The sequence below is a fragment of the Theropithecus gelada genome, chromosome 5 (genome assembly GCF_003255815.1).
Source record: "Theropithecus gelada isolate Dixy chromosome 5, Tgel_1.0, whole genome shotgun sequence".
Taxonomy (NCBI): domain Eukaryota; kingdom Metazoa; phylum Chordata; class Mammalia; order Primates; family Cercopithecidae; genus Theropithecus; species Theropithecus gelada.
Genome location: NC_037672.1, coordinates 20,563,919 through 20,587,760, shown reverse-complemented (window position 1 = coordinate 20,587,760; position 23,842 = coordinate 20,563,919). Strand labels below are relative to the sequence as shown.

Sequence of the window (23,842 nt, the reverse complement as noted above, 5' to 3'; positions counted from 1 at the left end):
CCTTCCAGGTGGTTCTGATGCAAATAGGCCAAACATTGTACTTTGAGAAAAAATGGGTAGGAGTGTAAATACAATTAAGTGGATAAGCTCCAGGGATCTCAATAAAGAAAAAAAGTTGATATACTAACACTTTAAAATGGTTATATACTTGTAGGATACTATTTTAATACTTCCTGTAACTACATGTGTTTTGTCAGGCAGGAGACTGCATGACGGTCTAATAGCTGAGAACATGCATCTGAGTGAAGGTAAACAATTTGCTATTATGTTCCAGTGTGAAATTAGAACCCCAGTTCCTTATTCTAAATGGTCCACCAAAGAGTGGGAAAAAGATAATTTCTCATAAGTTGATTGTGTGTGTATATATATATATATTAGCTGACATTATCCGTGTGTGTGTGTGTGTATGTGTGTGTTTCAGGATAATGTCAGCCTAATTTTATGGAATATTGGACTTGATGACATGTCTCATCCTTTTTTCTTATAATCTAGGTATAACTAACTCTATTATTGGAAACTCAGCTCCCCTAACCCTACTGACCCCTCAACCTTTCCTTTTTTGAAGTCCTGGATGCTGACGCAGAAACCAAATTCCGAGCCCATGATGCCAGTCGTGTCTCCATTGGACAGGATTCTCCAACATATTTTTATTTTCATTTAAGTGTGATGTAAGCATCTGTCTCTGACACTCAGGGCTCTCCCTCAGCTAAACACATCTGCTTCCATCTCCTGTCACAACAATAATGAGGACTTCAGACAGAGTTTTACGTGGGTGGGGTCTCATCAATGGAGCCTCAGCTCTACCTGGTGCACATTTCCAATGGACTGTTTGTCCAAAATCTACAAGTATGTCATAAACACTTTTCTGAACACTCATGAATAACAAACAGTGGCTCTCCTTAAAAACATAGCCAAACAAAGAATTGTTCAATCTCATCTTCTAGAAAAAAATTCACTTCTTCGGCCCTCCAGGATGTTTTGTTTTACTTTTTAAAGCTCATAATCTGTATTTAGTAGATACTTCTGTGAATCTATTTACATGTAAATATTCGTTCACATTGTCACACTCAATCCCAAGGTGATACAGAATCCTCATATCTTTCAATGGTTTAGTCTTCATTGTGTGACATTAGACTATGGCAGAAAGCCTCAACAGCGGCATTATTTAGGCATTACCTAAAATCTTTATCGTACGGTTTGTGGTCAATTTAGACCTAACCACACTAAAGGAGGACTTCTCATGCCAGTAGGGTTGATTTTGACTTGCTTCGTATTCATAGAACTATCACCAAAGTTGATGCAAACGTTGGTAGTGTCGTGGCAGACTCTTTACTCATTGAAGTAGGGGAACAGCTTCTGGAACAATAAGGGACCTGGCATTGGGGAGTTCCTCTCTAATGGACAGTGGCCAGTCTCATATTTTATCAAGACCCACTTTCAAAACCTGTGACTTTGCCGCTACGCTCTGTTCTGCTTCTCTTTGTAGCCCCACGGTGTGCTATTTTTATGCTGCACATGTTTAATTTTGCAACTTGTGACAATTTGAAAGGCATAACAATGTCTATTCCCACTGAGATACACAGAATACACCAAGATGTTTTGAGAGGAGCAGTCTTTGCGAGAAAACTCCATTGTGAAAAGAGTCTTCTTGGGAATCACTACACTCCTCATTCCTTGAAGGGAAGCCAACCTTCTTCCCTTAATCAATCCGTCACATTTATTTTTCCATTCTAAGGAGCAATGAGGATCATCTAAGTGCATTTAAGATTTCATATATTTGGACTTTGGCCTTCTCTAAAAGAGCTGCTCTGAAAAACATTTCCTCCAAAATGCAATTAGGAGAAATATATCTTGAAATGAGCCTACACTTCTATGTCCTTCTGTAACTTATTTCACGTGGCCAGTAGTTGCTTGTGGAATCATCACTCTTCAAGGAACCTTTTGTTCTTATCACATGATGAGCCGGTTTGCATTTAAACTAAAGTTTTCTGTAACTTTACTGTTAGGAATTTTAGTAGTCCCCTTACCATGTGCCAAAACTGGTTTTATCTAGAAAACCTTTAAGCCCTTATGAGCTGTTCACTTATATTTCTTTGTAAATGACAGTGGCTTTGCTCAAACATCTCTGAAATATTAAAGACATCTGTTATTATTGAACATGCAACTCTTGATTCTTGATATTGCTGCTAGTGGTAGTTATATCTAATCCAAATTATCTGATCATTAAAAGAATATTTTTGTCTTCTAATACTCTGTGATATTTGTATAGTTCTCTTCCTAATTATGTTTTGTGTTTTCCCGAGGATGGCATTAAACAACATTATTTTCCCTGCACACTCCCCAACAATACATAGATACAGGCAGTGGGATCCTTGCACACATCCAACACAATTGGTGATTAGTAATTGCTTTCCCTAGAGAAAATATTGATCATGTTGGTGGTCTAGGCTTCAATGTGAAAAATAAACCTTCTACAGAGGGCTGATTTTGAGAAGGTTTCTCAAACAGATTGATTTGTAGAATATTAGGTGACTGTCCAGGGTCTACAGAAAGTTACATATACGGAGAAAGCACCTATGTGCACTTTCCAGGTATCTACATGGTTCTCTTATACACCACCTTCAAATTTTACGCAAACATCCCCACTTTCTCATGAGGACTTTTGTTATCACCTTGCTTTACATGCCCTGCCATCCCTTCCCTCCATTCAGCATGCTCAGTGTCCCTTTGCCTATTCTGTCGTTTCTTTCCCCGTTTCCCATTATAAGTTCCATGAGACACCAATTTTGTCCGTTGGATTCACTCATGGATATTCAGCACCTAAAACAGTAGCACATAGAAGGGGCTCAAAAGGTATTTTTACAATTTTTTATTTATTACATTTTTCATTAAATTTTTATTTGGGGATAATTATAGATTAGCGTGGAATTATAAGCAAATAATACAGAGAGATGCAGTGTACAATTTACTACTCAGTTTTCTGCAATGGCAACGTATTACAAAACTATAATAAAATATCACAACTCAGATATCAACACTGATACAATAAGGATACAGAAGACTTCCATCACCACAGGGATCTGCCATGTTGCGCTTTTATAGCGAATCCACTTCCTTCTGCCCCCTACCCTTTGCTTAATCCTTGGTACCCACTAATCTGTTCTCCACTTTTGTAATTCTGTCATTTTGAGAATGTTGTATGAATGGAATCATGTGGTATGTAATCTTTTGAGATAGGCATTTTCACTCCGTGTAATTCCCTTGAGATCCATCTAAAGTGTGTCTATCACTAGTTCATTCCGTTTTATTGCTGTGTAGTGTCACATGGTTTGGACATATACAATTTCTTTGACCACCCATTAAAGGGCATCTAGGTTGTTTCCAGGTTAAGACCATGACAAGTCAAAATGCTCTAAGCATCCGTGTACGGGTTTTTGTGTGAAAATAAATTTTTATTTCTCTGGGATAAATGCTCAGGAGTACAATTGCTGGGTTTTGTAGCTGATGTATGTTCAGAATTTTAAGACACCACCGGACTGTTTTCCAGAGCGACTGTAACGTTTTACATTTTCACTGTCAATGTATGAGTGATCCAGTTTTTCTGTGTTTTCTTGCCAACATTTGATCTTGACACTATTTTTCCTTTTATTTTAGCCATTCTAATAGATACGTAGTAATAACTCATTGTAGTTTTAGTCTGCATTTCAATAATTACTAATGCTATTAAATATCTTTTCATGTGCTTACTTGCCATCTGTTTTACCTTTTTGATGAAATGACTCTCCATGTTTTTTGCTCATGTTCTAATTGGATTGTGTGCTTCTCTATTGTTGAATATTCAAAGTTTTTATATATTCTGGATACAAATCCTTTGTCAGATAAGTGGTTTGCAGATATTTCACTTTCACTCTGTATGTTGTCTTTTCATTGTCTTGACAGGGTCTCTGATGAGTGAAAGTATTGAACTTTGATGCCATCTAATTTATTAATTTCTCCTTTTATGGCTCATGTTTTTGGATTATATACTACTTGAAAAATCTGTTTTACTAGCAATGAACATTGCTAAGGACTCTGCCTAGCCTTAGATTCTGAAGATTTTCTTCTTTTCTTTTTTCTAAAACTTTAACTGTTTTACATTTTACATTTAAGCCTGTGATGTATTTTGAGCTAATATTTATACAAGGTGTGAGATCTTCACCAAGGTTGGGTTCTTGCCTATGGATGTCCATTTGATCCAGCATCACTGTTGAAAGGCTGCCTTTCCTCTCTTGAATAGCTGCTCTTGCATCTTTGTCAAAATTAGGTGTGCATAATTGTGTAGCTCTATTTCTGCGTTTTCTGCTCTGTACCAGTGAACCATGTGCTCATCTGTTGTTCTAACCATACCTCACAAACTTGAGAACTGTAGCCATGTAAGTCTTAAAATTGCTCTACCTGATTTCAAGACTTACTTTTCAAAATTGTGCTGGCTGTTCTAGTTCCTTTGTACGTCTATACACATTTTTGAAAAACCTTGTCTATATTAGAAGTCTTGTGGTAATTTGGCTTGCAGTTGCAGTAAAGAACTGACATCTTTAGTATTTAAAGCATCTTTTTATATTTTATTTTATTATAATTTATATTTATATTTAGTATTTAAAGCATCTTTTTATATTTTATCAGAGATTATGTAATTGTTAGCACACAAGTCTTGTATATGTTTTGTTTGACACACACCAAAGTATTTCATTTTTTGAGTCGTTGTAAATGATATTGTGTTTTAAATTTTAGTGCCCGTATGTTCATTGCTAGTACAACAGATTTTTTCAAGTAGCATAACTGAATATTTAGCTAGTATCCTATGACATTCCTGAAGACATTAATTTATACTAGAAATTTTAATTTGTATAGATTCCTTGGGTTTTGTATGTAGAAAATCATCTTATCAGCAAATGGAAAGATTTTGTTTATTTATTTACAATCTGTATGCCTTTAAGTTACTTTTCTTACCTCATTGTACTGGCTAGTACTTCCAACACTATGTTGAATAACATTGATCGAAGCACTTTTTTGTCTTGATCCTTATCTTTGGGTGAAAGCACTCAGCCTTTCACCATTAATCATACTGTTATTAGTAGGTTTTTGTAGATGTTCTTTATCAAAGTGAAGCAGTTTAATCATGAATGAGTTTTGAATTTTGTCATATGCGTTTTTTTTGCATCAATGAATATAATCACATGATTCTTTTTTTTTACCTGATAATATGATGTACTACTTTGATTTTTTAAATATTGAACCAGACTTGCCATCCGCAGAATGAACTCTACCTGGTTATAATACGTATTTCTTTTTGTGTATTGCTAATTTATCTTTGATAATTTTTTGTTAAGGATTTTGGAGTTCATACTTGTAAGAAATATTTGTCTGTACTTTACTTTTTTGTGATATTGTCTTTCTGTAGTTTTTGTGTCATGCCAATACTGTATTCATAAAATGAATTATGCAGTATTAACTCCTGTCTATTTTCTGGAAGAGATTGTGAAAAATAAGTGTTAATTCTTTTTTACATGTTTGGTAGAATTCTCCAGTGAAACCATGTGGTCTGAAGGTTTTAATGGAAAATTGTATAAAATTGTAAATTAAAGTTACTTAACAGGTATAAAGCTATTCAAATTATCTATTTAATCTTTGCTGAATTATTTTAGTTTGCATATTTTAAGGAATTGTTCCATTTCATCTAATTCACAAAAAAATATGTTGTAGGGTTGTTTACAGAATGAATATTTGTTTTTCCTGCTCACAAATTTATATGTAAAGTCCTAACCTCCCAATGTCATTGTATTTGGAGGTGCGACATTTGGAGGTCATTAGGTTTTGATAAGGTCAGGAGGGTAGTGTGCTCACAATAGAATTCGTGTCCTTATAAGAGGAGGAAGATACTGCATCTCTCTCTTTCTCCTCCGTGTGAGGATGCAGAGAGAAGACAGCACTCTACAAGCTAGAAAGACGGCTGTCACCAAAACCTGAATATTCGGGCACCTCGATCTTGGACTTCTCAGTCTCCAGAATTGTGAGAAATTGTCTGTTGTTTTAGCCCCACAGACTATGGTGTTTTGCTGTAGCAGCCTGCATTGACCAACATATCTATTATCCTTTTGACATTTGTAGGTTTTCTGGTTTTATCTCTCATTTTAAAAAGTATTTTTAGTAGGCCGGGCGTGGTGACTCACTCCTGTAATCCCAGCATTTTAGGAGGCTGTGGCAGGTGGATCACCTGAGTTTGAGACCAGCCTGCCCAACATGGTGAAACCCCATATCTACTAAAAATATAAAAATTAGCCAGGCGTGGTGGCGGGCACCGGTAATCTCAGCTACTCAGGAGGCTGAGGCAGGAGAATCGCTTGAACCCAGGAGGTAGAGGTTGCAGTGAGCCAAGATCATGCCACTATACTCAGCTGGGGTGACAGGGTGAGACTCCATCTCAAAAAAACAGAACAACAACAAAAATGTATTTTTAAATGACTTGAAACATCCATCTTAATTTTTGAGTACATTATAGATATCTAAATTCTAATATATCTAAAGCAGATCTGTCGATTCTCTTAACTCTAGAAGACTACACACAGTATTAATTTGTATTTATTTATATTTTTAAGGTTTTAATTGGCAAATAATACTTGGCATATATTTATAGGGTACAATATGATGTTTTGATATATGTGGTTATTGCAGAAAGATTAAATCAAGATGATTAACAATTTGATTACCTCACCTACTTATCTTTCTGTGGTGAGAATGGTTAAAATCTACTCTTCACAATTTTGAAATATACATTATTAGCAGCTATGGTCATTGCATTGTACAATTGATCAATAAAATTTATTCCTCCTGTTTAGCTGAAACTTTGTACCCTTTGACCAACATTCTTCCTTTGTCCATCAGCCCTTCCCTGTCATCCTCTGGTAAATACCATTCAACTCTTTGTTCTTATGAGTTCACCTTTTCTAGATTCCACATATAAGTGAGATCATACAATACTCGTCGTTCTGTGCCTGGCTTATTTAACTTAGCATAACATCCTTGAGGTTCTTCCCTATTACCACAAATGACAGAATTTCCTAATTTGTATAAGGCTAGGTATTATTCCAATGTGTATATATACCACATTTTTTTATTCATTTGTTGATGAACACTTAGATTGCTTCCATATCTTGGCTATTATGAATCATGATGAAATGAACATGGAAATGCAGATATCTTTTTGACATACTAATTTCAATTTTTTATATATATCCCCAGAAGTAGTTTTGACAAAGGTGCCAAGAACACACCATGGGGAAAGGACAGTGTCTTCAATAAAAGGTGTTGGGAAAACTGGATAACCATATGTAGAACGAAACTGGACCTTTATCTCACATCATCTACAAAAATATTAACTCAAAATAGGTTAAATACTTAAATGTAAAACCTGGAACTGTGGTACTACTGAAATATAGAGAAAAAGCTTCAGGACATTGGTATGGACAATGATTTCTCATAAAGGACCCCAAAAGCACAGGCAACAAAAGCAAAAATAGAGAAATGAAATTGCAGCAAACTAAAAAGCTTCTGCACAGCAAAAATCAAAAACAACAACAAAAACACAGTGAAAAGATAACCCACAATTGGGAGAAAATATTTGCAAACCATACATCTGATAAGGGGTAATATCCAAAATATGTAAGAAACTCAAATAGCTCAATAGCAAGAAAACAAATAACTCGATTTAAAAAATGGGCAAAGTACCTGAACAGGCATTTCTCAAAAGATGACATACAAATGACCCATAGGTTCCTGAAAAAACAGTCAACATCCCTAATCATCAGTGAAATGCAAATTAAAATCACAATGATCTATCACTGCACATCTGTTAGAATGGCTATTAGACAAAAGACAAAAGATAACAAGTATCCTAAGGGTGCAGAGAAAAGGGAACCTGGGTATACTGTTATTGGGAATGTAAATTATAATAGTACAGCTATTTTGGAATACAGTATGGAGGATCTCAAAAAACTCAGAATTACCATACGATCCAGCAATCCATAGCATTTCTATGTCATCAACTCATTAAATTTACCCATTCAGTTATTCATGTCCCAAACTAATTCATCCTTAATTTTTTCTTTCCCTCATGTCCCTATTCAGTGTACCAAACTATACTGATTCTGTTTTCAATTATATCCAGAAACTGACTACCTGTATTTCCACTCCAGGCTATGCCACCATTGTTTCTCACCTGGACCACTGTGACGCTCCCTCTCATGTGTTCCTTTTCCTCCCTTGCTCCCTAGCAGTTCATCCTTTACATAGCAGGCAGATCACACAAGTCCCATATTCCCTAGAGTGGCTTTCTGGCAAAAAGCCTGAAATCTGAATCCCTTACCCCAGCTATAAGGCTTCACATACTGCCTACTGTAGCTCCCGACGTCATCCATGAAAATGTCTCCCCGAAGTCTCTCCTGGCTCAGCATGTTTCAGCAGCCACACCCTTCTTTCTGTTCCTTAAGGATGCCAAGCTCATTCCCAGCTTGGGGTATTTGCACAAGCTGTTTCCTCCACCCAAGGTGCCCTTTACCCTAAACATCTCACGGTCAGTTCCTTCTTGTAATGTAAACTCCTGCTTAACTTCTTTTCTTAGAGATCTCTTTCCTGACCTCTCAACCTACTCACTTTCTATTCTGCCAGCTGGTTTTAATGTTTTCTCCTGGTTCAACAACACTGACTCATGTGGGATATGTTCTTATTATTTGGTAACTTGATGTTTTCTTTGTTGAGGTGTAAGCTGCATGAGAACAGAGGCTTTGCCTTTCTCAGTTACCACTGTGTTCCCGGCACATAGAACCATGTCTAGAACATAATAGGTTCTCAGTATATAATTGCTACATCTATGAATAAAAGTATTGTGCTTAACGTTGTCCATTCCCATCTTATTTTACTCTCCAACAAGTAAATAAAATATGCATTCTATTCCCACTTTTGGAGATAAGGTAATGGAATGTTCAACTGATTAAACCAACTGTTGAACTACGATTGTGTATTTCTCCTGCCTGTTTCAAACTTAGGGATGCCATCACTCATGATAAATGCGTAGGAGAAAGAATTTCAAAAAGCATGTTGCTGATCTTTGTGTATGAGTCTATTTATATCTTAAATACTTTCAATTAAAGTTCTGAAAATTCCTAGAAAGCATGCGTTGTTATTCCATTTAAATGGTTAGCCTGGTTAGACCCCTGAGACTGATGGGAATGGGGAAGAGTTCTAGAAGAGAATGAGTTTCTGTTCAATGTGTTTCAGTCTGTGAGTCCAGGAGTGCTTCTTTCTTTAGTGTAGAAGAACATCGTTTCTTATGTAGTATTGTTGGGAATTATCAGTTTCAACTAGAATTATTGCAGCTGTCAGAATAAGAAGCCAAAAGACCTGTCTCGGATTTAAAATATGGCCCCATCTGTGCTAAATCTCACAGATACAATATTTATGTTTATACAGAACAAACAAAAATAAACAAAAAACTCTAGGAGTGTAAATTAAGAGTATAGACGAATCCTAAAAACTGCCTAAGGCACTTAAGAATTCAGGAAAACCGCTTTTTCAGAGAAGGCAAGCCTGTAGTTTTCTGGCTTCCACAGCAACTGCCTCTTTCCCAGTGTCTTAAAGGGAAAGTACTTTGTGAAAATTGCAAATCCTTGCCATTGTTCTGGCTATTAACTTTTAAAAAGTTGATTGGTAGGGAGATGGTTGTATTAGCCTTGTTGAAATATGAAGAAACTGAGGCACTTCCTTCTCTTAGGACAAGACACCAAATTAGTTTTGGAGCTCTGTTGCCTGGAGGCAATGTAGAGGGCTTAAGATTTGTGGTTTCTAGGCTACTGTGTTTTAAAGGAGACAATTATATATCCTAATTTCCAAATACCTGAGCCTGTGCGCTGTGCAGAAAATGTAGCCAGTTTTAAGAAACAGCTTATTTTCTACCTCTAAGCCCATGAAGAATACATTTATCCCTGACAAAATAGCATTGTCCCCAGGTGGTGGTAAATCGTCAAGTCTGTTTAGAATCAGGGTCAGCTTCTTACATGAGCCTTTCCCCCATGTAGCCTTCCTGAATCTGATTAACACCGTGTCAGGGAGTTGTCTGATGTCTGACCTTGAGCAGCATACTTCCCTCTCCCCACCTCCTTTTTTTGGGAATCATTCATTTTGTACAGCCTCGGGCCCTGAGATTCCTCCCCAGCAGGCTGGAGTGCACTCACACATTCCCTTTATTGGTATCCGAAGGGTTTCAGACCCAGTGACCTGTCATCTGTCTTCTCACCTGCTTACATGCTGATTCACTGATGAGCTGGCATCACAGGCCCCGCCTCCCTCTGAATGGTCTGTGAGGTTGCAACTGCTTCTGGAGAGGGGATGCCGAGCCGAACCAGAGCTGGGATACTACAAGTGTGAACCGGCAGCCTATCTGTTGCCACAGAAGAACTTGGTCACCACACTGAGAAGCCGTGTTTTCTCACCTCCCTGTTACTGTTGTAGCTGTATCTGGCTTCTCTAGCATTTTAAAGGAATTTCTGATTGAGGCGCTAACAGCTAATTCCACAGGAGTTGTAAGGCAGCCTGTGCATAAACTGAGACAGAAGTTTCTCCTCAGAGACTGTCTTTTTTTTATTATTATTATTGGCAAAGACTTCTGGCTCTCCTCAGAGGAATACCTTGTTGCTTAAGATGAGTGGCTGTAGAAAGCGGTGTAAACGGGAAATGTTGAAATGTGCCCAGTACCTTCTCAGACTATTAACAGGTTCTCTTCATACAGGTAATGACTTTTTTTTTTTTTTTAATAGAGGCTAGTAGAGCATGGTAATGAAGTTGAAATGGAATAGGAAAGACTCACTATTTCTTTGTTGTGATTATTTTTAATGTTGTCAATAAAATGCAACTGTATTTGCTGAGATTTATGTTTCTAAAAATGTGTGCAGTGCAGCTCTTTTAGGGGTAAAACTGAATTCTGTGGATGTATTTTTTTTTATGTCTTCAAGACAGTGTTGTTGGTAAATTTCAGGAAACAGTATCTGCAGAGTAGAAAGATTTTTTTTTTTTTTTTAAATACATGATCGTGCAAGGGGTTTTTCTCTTCTTTCCTGCTTGCTGCAGTTTACTGGAAAAGCACACAGATTTTCTTCCTGCAGATATTTAGAAATTCTCTAGAACTCTTTGATTATTATAATCCACAGATTATTTCCAGTGTGTTTGATCATAGGGCTTGGCCGTGAAAGAGTTAAGGATATTTCTTTTGGATCTCTGAGTTCCTTGCAAATTGTGAGCAAAATATGAAAACAGCTGTAGAGTAAAATGTCCATGCGAGGTTTGATATTTGTTTCATTGCAGTGGATTTCAGTGTTTAAAAATTTGCACGATTGAAATAGAAACTCTATTTAAATCTTAAGTGTTGATAGCAAGAAAGTATTTTTAAAATGTGCCAAAATTATGAGGCTAAACCAACAGTTTTGTTGCCCATGAAATTCCTAGGCAATGCCGTCATTAAGTTAGTGACAGGTGGGACCAAAATTACTTGACACTGATAATATATATATTTTTAACGGACCATCAAACTTCTGAGAGACAAATCTTGGTTAATAGAACACCATACTTTGATTCTGGTCGTAAAGAACTGTTGTGAGCTTTATTTTTCAAATACTGACCTGTATTTGTCTTCTTTAAATGAAGAGAAAAAAAAAGAGTAAAGAAACTCACACACTGTAAATAAGTAAGGATGATGTCAGGATGATGTGCCATTTATGATATCATGTCACATTTGACAATGAGCAAGAGGTGATGTGCTGATATAAAGCTGAGAGATGAATTTGAGCAACATTTTACCTAAGAAAGTAAAGTCTTCACGATAATTAACAAAACTGCATATGCAATTATGTTAGTGTAATAAGGGAAAACCATTTTAAGAGAATAACTGACAATCAAATGATTTTAGAGAGCCTCATTAAATATTAATAGATATTAAGAGGATTTTTAATATCCTAATGTTAATTTCCTGTTAATATCCCCATTTTAATCTTTAGGTAATGTGAATTGTGGTGACTTTGGATATTCTTTAAGGAATAATCGTTGAGAGTCTGTATCTGACTTTTGCCAGCTCGGAGCTCTGTGGTGGTTCTCATGCGGTCTTCACCTTTAGATTACAAATGTTTAGTCCCATCACTATGACTTTGACGTTACCGGCATAGTCGCTTTCAACATTCAAGTAAGGATGATGTACCATTTATGGTATCATGGCACATTTGAAAATGAGCAAGAGGTGATCTTTCACCTTGCCATGAAACTAGAGAAATATTTTATAAAAGAAAGCTTTCCATGAGGTTTCCATGGTTGTCTGTCCTTTCCTCTCTGATAGGGCAATCCTAAGGTTCTATCTGTTTCTAACTGGATTTAGGTGCAGTTTTCTGCCTGTCTAGCTCATTCTGTTTGTTGAATAGTTTTCTTAAACTTTTGATTTCAAAGAATTTTACAAAAATGGTAAGTGGTTGTGAAGCTGTAAACCATAGGTATTAAATCCAAATTACTGTGGTTGGTACTTTATCACTGGATGGTACTTTATTATATGGAAATTATGGAAAGCTAGTATAGCAGCAATATTTTAAGCTTTATTCAATGCATATTTAGAAATCACTTTAAGTGGGATTGCTTTCTTTTTGAACTACAGGAGAAACAAAAAGAAGCACAGCATCTTTGAACTTTGAGAACAAGGACCGACAGATTATCATAAAGTAGTAACATAGATTTATGACCTGAGAAATGTGATTACAGCAACCTGTTTCTTGTAAAAATTCTTTTCGGCTCAGTCTCTAATACTACATTTTGTGATATCCAGCCAGAATCTTTACAACTCCTCAAAATGCTACTTGGAAAAGTCAATTTATGCATTTGCTAGATGCTGTGGTAATATACACCATTGATATTGCAGAGTCTAATGTAAAATTCATTAGGACATTTTCAAGTCCTTTAGCTAAGTAATTAATGAAGAAGTAGGAAACGGAGTTGAACTAGCTTAAAAAATTTCCTTTAAAGTTGGATATGCAGGCAGCTGCTAATCGTATCCTGAGCAATCAGCATGCATCTTTGTAGTTATCAAAAATTTAAAACAGCACGAACATGTCTTGGGTGATTTTTTTCTTTTTACCAACAATCCCTTTATTTTTATTTTTTTGGTCAATCATGTTATCTGAGGAAATAGTGATTTTGTTTTACATTTGAAAACAGGTTAATTCTGAAATATATAATTTTATTTTTGACAGCTGCTTCTCATTTGATGCCAAAATGGGCCATTTATATAAACATAGAACATTGGAAGTGCAAAGAAACTTTTGTGGATACAAACTTTCCTTCAATTTGTCTTATTAGTGTTATCACAAGTTAGAGAAAAGCAGTTTCCTTTAGTGAGAGCTTTTCATGTAAGTTTTGGCAATGCCTAGGATTGCTTACAAATTAAAAATTTAATTTGATTTCTAAAATAAGTTTTTTAAAGAGTACAGATTCAAAGGTAAAGATTTGTCCAGCTAAAATAAGATACATCTATTTTCCCTGAAACTTCCTACATATTTTTTATCATGGCAAATCACTTCTCAAAGAGTGTATTTTACAAACATATGTAATGTCTGTATTAATCATAAAAACACAAGCATTTAAAAAATTTATTTGTTATGTATAGTAAATCACAGAAATCCATATGCAAATATTACAAGTTAATGACCTCAGTTCATTGTAGGATCAAGTATCCTGTTTTCTTCTCAGTTTGAGACCTGCCTCTTGATGTACCATATTACATTCAATTCTAGATGGGGCTCATGCTACCCAATATATTCTTGTACACCTAAATAAATGGAGATAGGTCTTAGGATTGCTCCAAGAATATGACGCTTCTATCAGTGGGCAATTTGTGTATCATAGGAACCCATACAACACCCTATCATATGAATGATTTGTGTATCGTAGGAACCCATACAACACCCTATCATATGAATGCCACCCCATTGAGAAGGATGAATGTTATTTCAGATATCATGTTTTTGAACTGTTTCTTCTTTACGTGCAAAATTTAGTATTGTCATGTTTTAGGGTACTTATTTGAAGGTTGTTTTGACATTTTTCAATATTCTGTACGTTGTTTGCTTGAAAAGTCAAGACCTGAACACATTTTTCTATTAACAAGAATTCCCCAAATATATGTGTGTGGTGGTTATTGCCTGGAGCTCTGTTTCAGGCTTCAGGCCTGAAAGTTATAGGCATGTCCAAGTTCAATTCTCCACCTAAGGGAAGCAAAAGCAAATTAAACCCCAAAATTCTGTGAAACACTGAATTGCTGTTTAACTACTGGGTTAAAGTATTTCAAATTTTGTGAAATTATTAAAAGTAGGAGGTAAGAATTCGTCATTCCATCAAGTAGAGAGCTTTAGATCAAAGGATGAGAGAGAGAGATGGTGCACATTTGACATATGTTTCACAAGTTTTCATTGAGTGGTTTCCAGCCTTAAACTTGACATCATTGAAGTATTGTGGGACAAGTCACCACAGGCTAGACATATAAATACTTACTTTTTTTTTTTTTGAGACGGAATTTCGCTCTATTGCCTAGGCTGGAGTGCAGTGGCGCGATCTCAGCTCACTGTAACCTCCGCCTACCAGGTTTTAAGCAATTCTGTCTGCCTCAACCTCCCGAGTAGCTGGGATTACAGGCACTCACCACCAAGCCCTGCTAATTTTTGTATTTTTAGTAGAGACAAGGTTTTGCCATGTTGGCCAGGCTGGTCTTGAACTCCTGACCTCAGGTGATCCACCCACCTCGGCCTTCCGAAGTGCTAGCGTTATAGGCATGAGCCACCATGCCCGGCCTTAAATATTTTTTTATACTACATTTTTGAAGTCTGAAGAGAAGGTAAGAGGTGATCCTAAGCAAAATCAGAGACTTAAAGTTTTTTTCTGGCCATGTGTCCTTCCATTTTCCGTTCTCTTCTTCCCCCCTGGAGATGATAGAACAGAGAATTGTATTTCCAACCTCTCTCCCCTATGTATTCTCTCATCCCCCAGCCAGCCACATTTACACATAGGGCAGACACATCTCACACAAAGGATATGCCCCTAAAGACCTCACATAAATACACACGAGCAAAATTCAAGCTGAATCTTGGCAAAAAATAAATAAAATAAAATAAAATAAAATAAAATAAAATAAAATAAAATAAAATAAAATGACAGGATTTTCTATTTCCCAGTTCAAGTGGCCCTGGCATGTGGCAGTCAAATAGTTTATATTCTCTTGGCCTGCCTGCTCTGACATTATGCTATTCCTGATTTTTTTTCAACTTTTTAATCAATTCTTTCCAATTTTGCTGATAAAACAAGATTATATTTCATATAGCATCATGTAAAATTTGCATTATTCAAATACATATAAAATACCACCATGTTACACTGTTTTCTTGTGCTATTTCTTCCATCGAAATCTATTCTCAAGCAAAAAGAAAGCAAAGAAAAATGATGTTTACACTTGACTGCCAATGAATTTATGGCACTGTTACTTTTCCCAACAGAGTTTACATTTTAAACTTTATCAGGATAATTATTTTGTCCTGTTTAAGTTTATAATCAGGATTAAAGGGACATTTGTGGAGAATTCATAGTCTTGCTTAATCTTCTTATAATCTGCCATTTCTGCCAAATCTGATTACAGGATCCCTGATTAAACAGACAAAACACTTATATATATAGGTAACTGGTTGCCGTCTTGAATTTCAGAAAGAAATTTGCATGTTAATGTTTTATTACATTGCAAATTATGTTCTTTTTCCTATAATTAGCATATTAGGTAAGCTTGCAGGGTTAAAGCCTCTTCTTTCCCAAAGAAGACTGTTTTTATCATTGTCATAACTTTAAAGTAGTAAGTGGTCTGATCTCATAGTCTTAGACGTGGTAAACTCTTAAAACTCACTTGTTTACTGATTGGCTAAACTAATCAATATGTTGCACATGGTTTAAAGGGAAGAGCTCATATTCGTAGAAAGAGCTGCATTTGGCCCTGTGCGGTGGCTCACACCTGTAATTCCAGCACTATGGGAGGCCGAGGCAGGTGGATCACCAGGTCAGGAGTTTCAAGCCAGCCTGACCAGTATGGTGAAACCCCTTCTCTACTAAAGATATGAAAAAATAGCTGAGCATGGTGGCGGGCGTCTGTAGTACCAGCTACTCAAGAGGCTGAAGCAGGAGAATCGCTGGAATCCTGGAGGCAGAGGTTGCAGTGAGCCAAGATCATGCCATTGCACTCCACCCTGGGCAACAGGGTGAAACTCTGTCTCAAGAAAAAAAAGAAAAGAAAAGAAAAGCTGCATTTGCCCCTCTTGCTAAAGGTAATCAGAGCTTTCTTACCAGAAATTTCAGCACTTACAAATCAGTGCATCGTTTAAGTACTTAAAGAAATGTTTAAGTTTCATGATACAAGACAAAGACTAGAGGATATTATACATTGATTGTGATCTGTATTAGTTCTGTTTCTGACAGGAACGAGATCTTACACTCCAGAAAAGAATGTGATAAAGTGACTCTGTATTGGAGCAATAAGGAGTCATGTGTATTCTCCAGCTGGTAACAGTGAACTATTGAAGAGGCAAGAGATAGGAACCACTTCCAGAGCCTGGAGAGGAAAACTGTGTCCAGAAAGCTTCCAGAGTGGCGGCCTTGAGTACAGGATATAGCCTACCCACAGAGGCCTGATAGGAAGAAAGCTCAGGGAAGAAAAAAATGCTGGTCTCATTTTTCTCCTACTTTCAGAGTTTCTGCTACTGCTTCCATTGTCTGACCCCATCCTAGAAACCTGCAGGAAAGCTACTCTAAGCAGGAGAAATATGTTCATAGCAGTATTGATTATTTTATATTCACTCACCGCTGGTATAACCACTGACTGGGCCTTTTTATTTAAAATTTGTCGCAGTGGTCATGTCGCTTCCCCTCAAAAGATATTGTAGGTGGCATGAGCAAGCTAATCGTATCTCTGGGTCATGCAGAGGTTCCTATCATTCTACCACATCGTTCACTATCATTGTTTATCTTTTACTTTGACCGTAAAACTCCTCTCAAATATTTCTCTGTATATTTTTTTTTTACATTCCAGAAGTAAAGCAAACCTATACGTTCAAACAGATTGACTCTGTATTCCGAGAGAATGTCATTATGATCAGCTAAATTAAATGATATTTGAAACTAATGTGATGTTTGTTATTATGGGAAGATGTTATTACAACTCAGTGAGATGTTGCTGTGGTTTGTGTTTGTTAGGCACGTTGACGTCTGTGTTACTCTGTTTTGCATTGCTGTAAAGGAATACCAGAGGCTGGGTAATTTATAAAGACAAAAGATTTACTTGGCGTATGGTTCTGCAGGCTGTACAAGTATTGCACCAGTATCTGCCTGGCTTCTGGTGAGGCCTCAGGAAGCTTACAATCATGGTGGAAAGTGAAAGTCGAGCAGATGTGTCACATGGCAAGAGAGGAAGCTAGATGAGGGGAGGTCCCACATTCTTTTTAACAATCAGATCTGTCAGTAACTCATTACACTGGGGAAGGCACCAAGTCATTCATGAGGGATCTACCCCCATGATCCAAACACCTCCCACCAGGCACCATCTCCAACACTGGGCATCACATTTCAACATGTGATTTGGAGGGAACAAAACATCCAAACCATATCAACAGCTTTTCTTGGACGAAGTTTATTTTCTCTCCAACACTGTTTTTCCAGTCTTGGGATATTTTTGTGGGCTTGGGAAGATAAGATCTGAGGAACTTCCCTTAACTGTGGAAGAAAAGTCCAACTGACCATGACACAGGTCATCACTGAGGGGTGTGTGTGTGTGTGTGTGTGTGTATGTACAATATATACACACACACGTATGTACAATGTATATACACACACACATATACATATATATGCAATATAAACTAGTTTTGCCAACAAATCAGTTTTTAGCAAGTCCCTGCAAAATATGGCTCTGTGCCTAAGGTTATCTATTTCTCCTGCCTAATAGAGATATAGCAGTGGCATCAGGATGTCCCAAGATATTCTTTATTTGGGGCTAATGTTCACTTTATGTTTTTAGAGGAGGGCAGATAAAGCCCTGCAGTGAATCAACATATAATAATGGCTGAGGATGGCCAATGAATCATTATTTTCCAACTTCAGGAAGAACAAATCTGAGAGTAGGACTGAATGAGTGGCCAGGGTGGGCATAGAAGGACTGTGCCAAGGTTTGGCATAAGGGAGCATTTCATCATTGTATATATCATCATAAAAAGCATTTCGTCACTTGACACCCTTCTTTACTTGTCTCATATCCGGACTATTAGGCTTTGTTTTGCTTCTTCTAATGTCTTTTCATCATAGTCTTAATCACAATAATATACATATATTACATTGTAACTGAAAAAAGTTTGTATTCTGAAAATGTGTTCCAGGAGAGCTGTTCTCTCTGCTCAACCCCCAGTCATCCTTCTGAGAGGCAACAGCACAGCATAGAGCTGTGTCAGAATTCCAGCTTCATTCCTAACCCCACAATTGGGAAGACCAGTTAGATGACCCCTCTAAGCTGGGTCATCGCATCTGCAAAATGGGGATCTTTGTATAATTATTTCTGTTGCTGGCACACATTTAACAAATTTGTCACTATTACTGATCTGGTATCTATAGGATGTTCTGTTAGTTTTATTCAAATTAAATTTTCACTAAAGATAATTGAAATACCTAATCATTATATGCTTCCTGGTAATTAGGAATAAATAGAAACCAACCTATATAAATGACTGCAATTTTTAAACTCACTTGGCTTTAATTTTATTAGTTTTCAATAACTATAATAGCCATTTATCCATTCAACCAACATTTATTAAGTGATTGTTAAGAGCTGAATCTCGTGGTTCTGCTGAGCTATTTCTTCATGATTCCCAATTGCCCTGTGTCAACCTGCCAGTACAGCAAATAAATATGAAGCAGTTAACGCAACCAACCAACATATGCTAAGATTTCAAAAAGCAGAGGAAAACTATCTCTTGCTATTTCAGTCAAGGACAGTTTTAGGCAAGGACAATGGGCAAGGTAGGTGAAGCAACGAGACTGTAAAATATGTTCCCCTGAAAAAATTAGAAAGAAAGAGGCTTATGAGAGGGGAGCCAAGCAGGAAGGGCAAGGAAGCAGCTGGGGAGAGAGAGGATTAGTGGGATTATTTGTAGGAACAGGGAGTTTTGCTAAAAAGCTAAATTGTCCACACAATCCAGATTGCTGCAGAAACTACCGGCCAAGCCCAACAGAGGGTCCTGTTGTTTGTCTGGAGCAATATTTCCATGGCTTTTTGAGTGGTCAGGTAGGAAATGTTGCATTTTATCAATTAAACACCTGTTCAGATCCTGTTTTCTTTCCTTGGAACCCTGCTTCATTCTGTGATGTATATTGATTTATTTTCTTTTTGAGCTCTGATAGTACAAGTTGTCTGTCCCATATTGTTCAGCATTTAATTACTAGTCAACCCTGTATATTGAACAGATTCAGGTGTTCAAGTTGTATCTCAGGTAGATCAGGATCTTCTAAATGACAGAAAACCTGGTTCAGTATCTCATCATTGAAATGCTTGAATCAACAGTGTTTTGGTTTTTGGACGCTTCTGGATTTTGGAATATTTGCAGAATATATACTGGTTCAGCATTCCTAATCTGAAAACTTGAAATCCAAAGTGCTCCACTGAGCATTTCCTTTGAGTGTCCATTGAGCATTCAGAAAGGTTCAGATTTTGGAGCAGTTTGGATTTCATATTTTTGAATTAGGGCTACTCAACCAGTAATACTTAATTATCCAGCTGAACCCAAACACAGTGTTTACTGCACAGTAGTTGCTTTAAAATATAGATTATTTCCTTATGGTGTGGTGAGAGGATATCATAAATAAATATGTGTCTTTGCCCATATAATTTAATGTGTTCATTTCTGCATCACATTATTAGACTTAAGCTATACTATTGAGTATCTCACAGGGAGCCTAGCCCGAAGTACCAAACCTAGGGTGTGCTGGGGTTAAGGTATAAAACCAGATTTGTTAGAATCTGAACTACATCTTTGTTTGACTACATAGTTTTCCCCTGTCAAATTCAAATTCACCCTTAAGAGCTGTGTGATTACTTTAATTCTCAGCTCAAATGTCACCTACTGAGACATCTCCTGACCATCCAATCCAAAAGAACCTCTCCCATACATATTTTCATATTATCATTGTTTTGAAATTTCTTTTACAGAAAGGGTCACCAAAACTGGGACATTTTTGAGAGTAAAAAGAGGCAATCTTAATAATCACAGCAGGAAAACAGGCATAAATCCAAACTGTCCCAGACAAGCTGGGAGGCATGGTAGTCTTCTCCATAAAAATTATCACGACCTAAAATAACATAGAATATTTACAAATGTCTGTAAAGGCAGAATATACACTTTTTAAAATAATTATGGGTTTTTTTGCTATTTATTGTTGTAATCCGGTGCCTAGACCATACTGGTGCACAGTCAATGTTCATTACATAGTCATTGGAAGTACTACAAAATTGAACACCAGTGCTTTTAAGGGGACAAAGCTACACCATCTCCTGCCTGTTTCTTTGCATATCTTTTCCACAGTTGGTAGAATTGTGACTTCCTAATCACTTCTGATCTTGGCTACTTCAGCTGCTCATTCTAATCTCTGTTATGATTCTGCTGTTCTATCTCTACCTGGTGCTTCTTCCAATTATAAAAGTAGTTATAGATAATTGGGATTATTATAAATAATTGAAAGTGTGAATTCTCTCTAACTGTACTCAGAGGAGGTGTAACTAAATGGGGTAGGTCCTGTATATTTGCTCATTTGTTTAAAAAGTCATGTATCTTATGGTTGATTTATGTATAAATGTCAATGTATTTGCATTTCCTCATTTTTCTACAGGGAACATAGTATATGTATAATGGTTGAATTTTAATGTTTTTTTAATTAAAAAATACATAGTTATATCTCTATACATTAAACTAATAAATTAATATTAGAAATGTATAGGTTCCTCCCATCTTCAACTATGGTAAAATTACTGGAAACAAAAAGATACAGCCTTGGCTGTACTATCATTTTAGAGATTTTACATGCACACACAAACATATTACCGTGCTTTGAGTAAAGTATTACCAGGCTTTAAGTTGATCTGTTCTCTAGCTGCAGTTTTCTTCTCCTGGAGAAAGTAGTAAATTTTCCGGGCTCAATATTATTACCTCTACAATGGGAAGATTTTTATTTTGCAAGGTCACCAGATCAGGATAAGTGACTCAATGCCTGCCAAATCAGTCACGTTCCTGTTCTATAATATGTTAAGATACATAGAGCCTGTTTTATGATAAGAGATACAAAAAGAATTTCATAATCATCTTGTAATTCCCTGAGCCAAACAAAAGTCAAAAGGCTTTAAAGAGCTAGGAAGCCAGTTCTATAAAAAGCTTTTAGAACTTTAAAGATCAGTTTTATGCTGTGTCTACTGAATTCCCCCAAGGGAAACTATATAGCCAAGGGCTGGGCATGTTCCCAAATCCATGCAAATGTTCCCTCCAATGATGCCCTCCTAGCCTGTCTTCAAGTAAAAGCACAAACCCTGAACTTGGAAGGCTGAGAAGCTCTTTTGCACTCAAAGTGGTACAAGTCCTGAAAACAACGGCAACAATATAGACAACATTATGTTTATCATGTCACTCATGTAAAGATTTTTTTGTGTCAGAATATATTCTTGGATCATAGACATGTTACATCTCAATGGATCTTAAAAATCATTTGGTCTGGCTGGGCGCAGTGGCTCACGCCTGTAATCCCAACACTTTGGGAGGCTGAGGCAGGCAGATCACGAGGTCAGGAGATCGAGACCATCCTGGCTAACACGGTGAAACCCCGTCTCTACTGAAAATACAAAAAAATTAGCCAGGCATTGTGGCGGGCACCTGTAGTCCCAGCTACTCTGGAGGCTGAGGCAGGAGAATGGCGTGAACCCGGGAGGTGGAGCTTGCAGTGAGCCGAGATCACACCACTGCACTCCAGCCTGGGCGACAGAGCGAGACTCCATCTCGAAACAAAAACCAAACCAAAACAAACAAACAAACAACAACAAAAAAAAAATCATTTGGCCTGTTTTCTTTATTTTCAGAAGAGACGATTGAACCTGAGTTATTCAAGTGATATTACCAAGGTTATAACAGCTAATTGGTTCATGTACTGATTATTACTCTCCCATTCCACAAGCACACTATTCTCACAACCTTACATTGCGAAAAGTGCCTCAGGTGGTGGCTTGGTGGGGTAGAAACACTTAGACTTGGCAGACAAAATGATCTGAACTTTCATCTTAGCACCATCACATCTTAGCAGGTGACCTTGGACAAGTTCATATTCCCCTCATGATACCAGTTTCCTTATCGGAAAAAATAAAGCAATCCCAATTCAAGGTGCCACTGAGTACTTTTACAAGCCAGCATTTGTAAGGACAGTGACTGGAATCAGTACTCATTCAAATAGCACTAAGTCCTATTTCGGATACTTATGTATCAGTGTAGTGTATTATTTTAAATTCCTTAGAAAATGTTAAAATGTGTTCACTTTCTATTGATTTTAAAATGTTCCAAATTAGGTAAAACATATGACTCAAAGACCTCCTTCATAAATGATAATATTATAAATTAATATACTTAAAGGGTTTTACTTAATTATGCTTTAATACTCTCCTGCCAAAAGATATTTTCCTACCCAAAAATGTCAGATGACTTGTATATTGCACAAATATGTGCAATATATATTCTTGCTAACACTTTTTGAGTCTAAACTCCTTAATTTTCAAAAAATTTGTAATTAAGTTTTTTTCCCACCAAAAATAAGATTAACTATTAATCTTGGCTTTCTCGTGGGATATGAAGTATAGTAAAAAATGTTTTACACTACAATAACATGTATACATTAGTTACTTCAGAAGCCAATATTAACAGCTACTCATTCTTTAAATTATTTATGAAATATTATAAAAGCATGAGAGATTTGCATAGATGTTAAAGTCCTATTTTAAGGAAAGACGAACACATTTAATACATTTTATTATTTTATGTTTTAAGTCTTCAAGTATTACCAGTGAAATAAGATGGAGAGAATAATTTTATGATGAAATATGAATTTAAAACTTTCAGTTGGTATATAAATTTGAGCAGTGCACAAAGACTGCACTCTCAGAGTTTAGAATAAGAAAAGTAGTCATGGGAAGTGTGAAATCTGTCCATTCCAGCTTCTAAAACACACAAGAATTCAGGAACATGCTGCTTCCTTTTATTTCATTTAATATGGTAGCAATATTTTTATTTTAAAGTAAGCATTTTCTGTGTGCTTTCGAGTTTTTTTTTTAATTTTTATTTTAGGTTTGGAGGCACATGTGTTGTATAAGTAAACTTGTGTCACTAGGGTTTGTTTTACAGAATTTCATTAGCTAGGTAGTAAGCCTAGTACCCAATAGTTACATTTTCTGCTCCTCTCCCTCCTCCAACCTTCCTCCCTCAAATAGGCCCCAGTATCAGTTGTTCCCTTCTTTGTGTTCATGAATTCTCATCATTTAGCTCCCATTTATAAGTGAGAACATGTGGTATTTGGTTTTCTGTTCCTGCTTTAGTTTGCTAAGGATAATGACCTCCAGCTTCATCCATGTTCCCACAAAAGGCATGATCTTGTTTAAGCATTTTTTTTTCTAACTGGCAAGACA

The 23,842-nt window shown here is 36.6% G+C and overlaps 1 protein-coding gene across 4 annotated transcripts in view; it reads left to right on the top strand.

Annotated features, from left to right (window-relative positions):
- KCNIP4 (potassium voltage-gated channel interacting protein 4) overlaps positions 1–23,842 on the top strand; it is a 1,213,657-nt gene that overhangs the window by 241,356 nt on the left and 948,459 nt on the right. Inside the window, exon 1 of one of the 4 annotated variants that reach the window (XM_025385253.1) lies at positions 9,948–10,819. The exons of the other annotated variants lie outside the window; for them this stretch is intronic. Within the exon in view, the coding sequence (XP_025241038.1) occupies positions 10,732–10,819 (88 nt within the window). The 5' untranslated portion in view covers positions 9,948–10,731. Of the gene's footprint in view, positions 1–9,947; positions 10,820–23,842 lie in introns of those variants that run through there. 4 annotated transcript variants of the gene reach the window in all.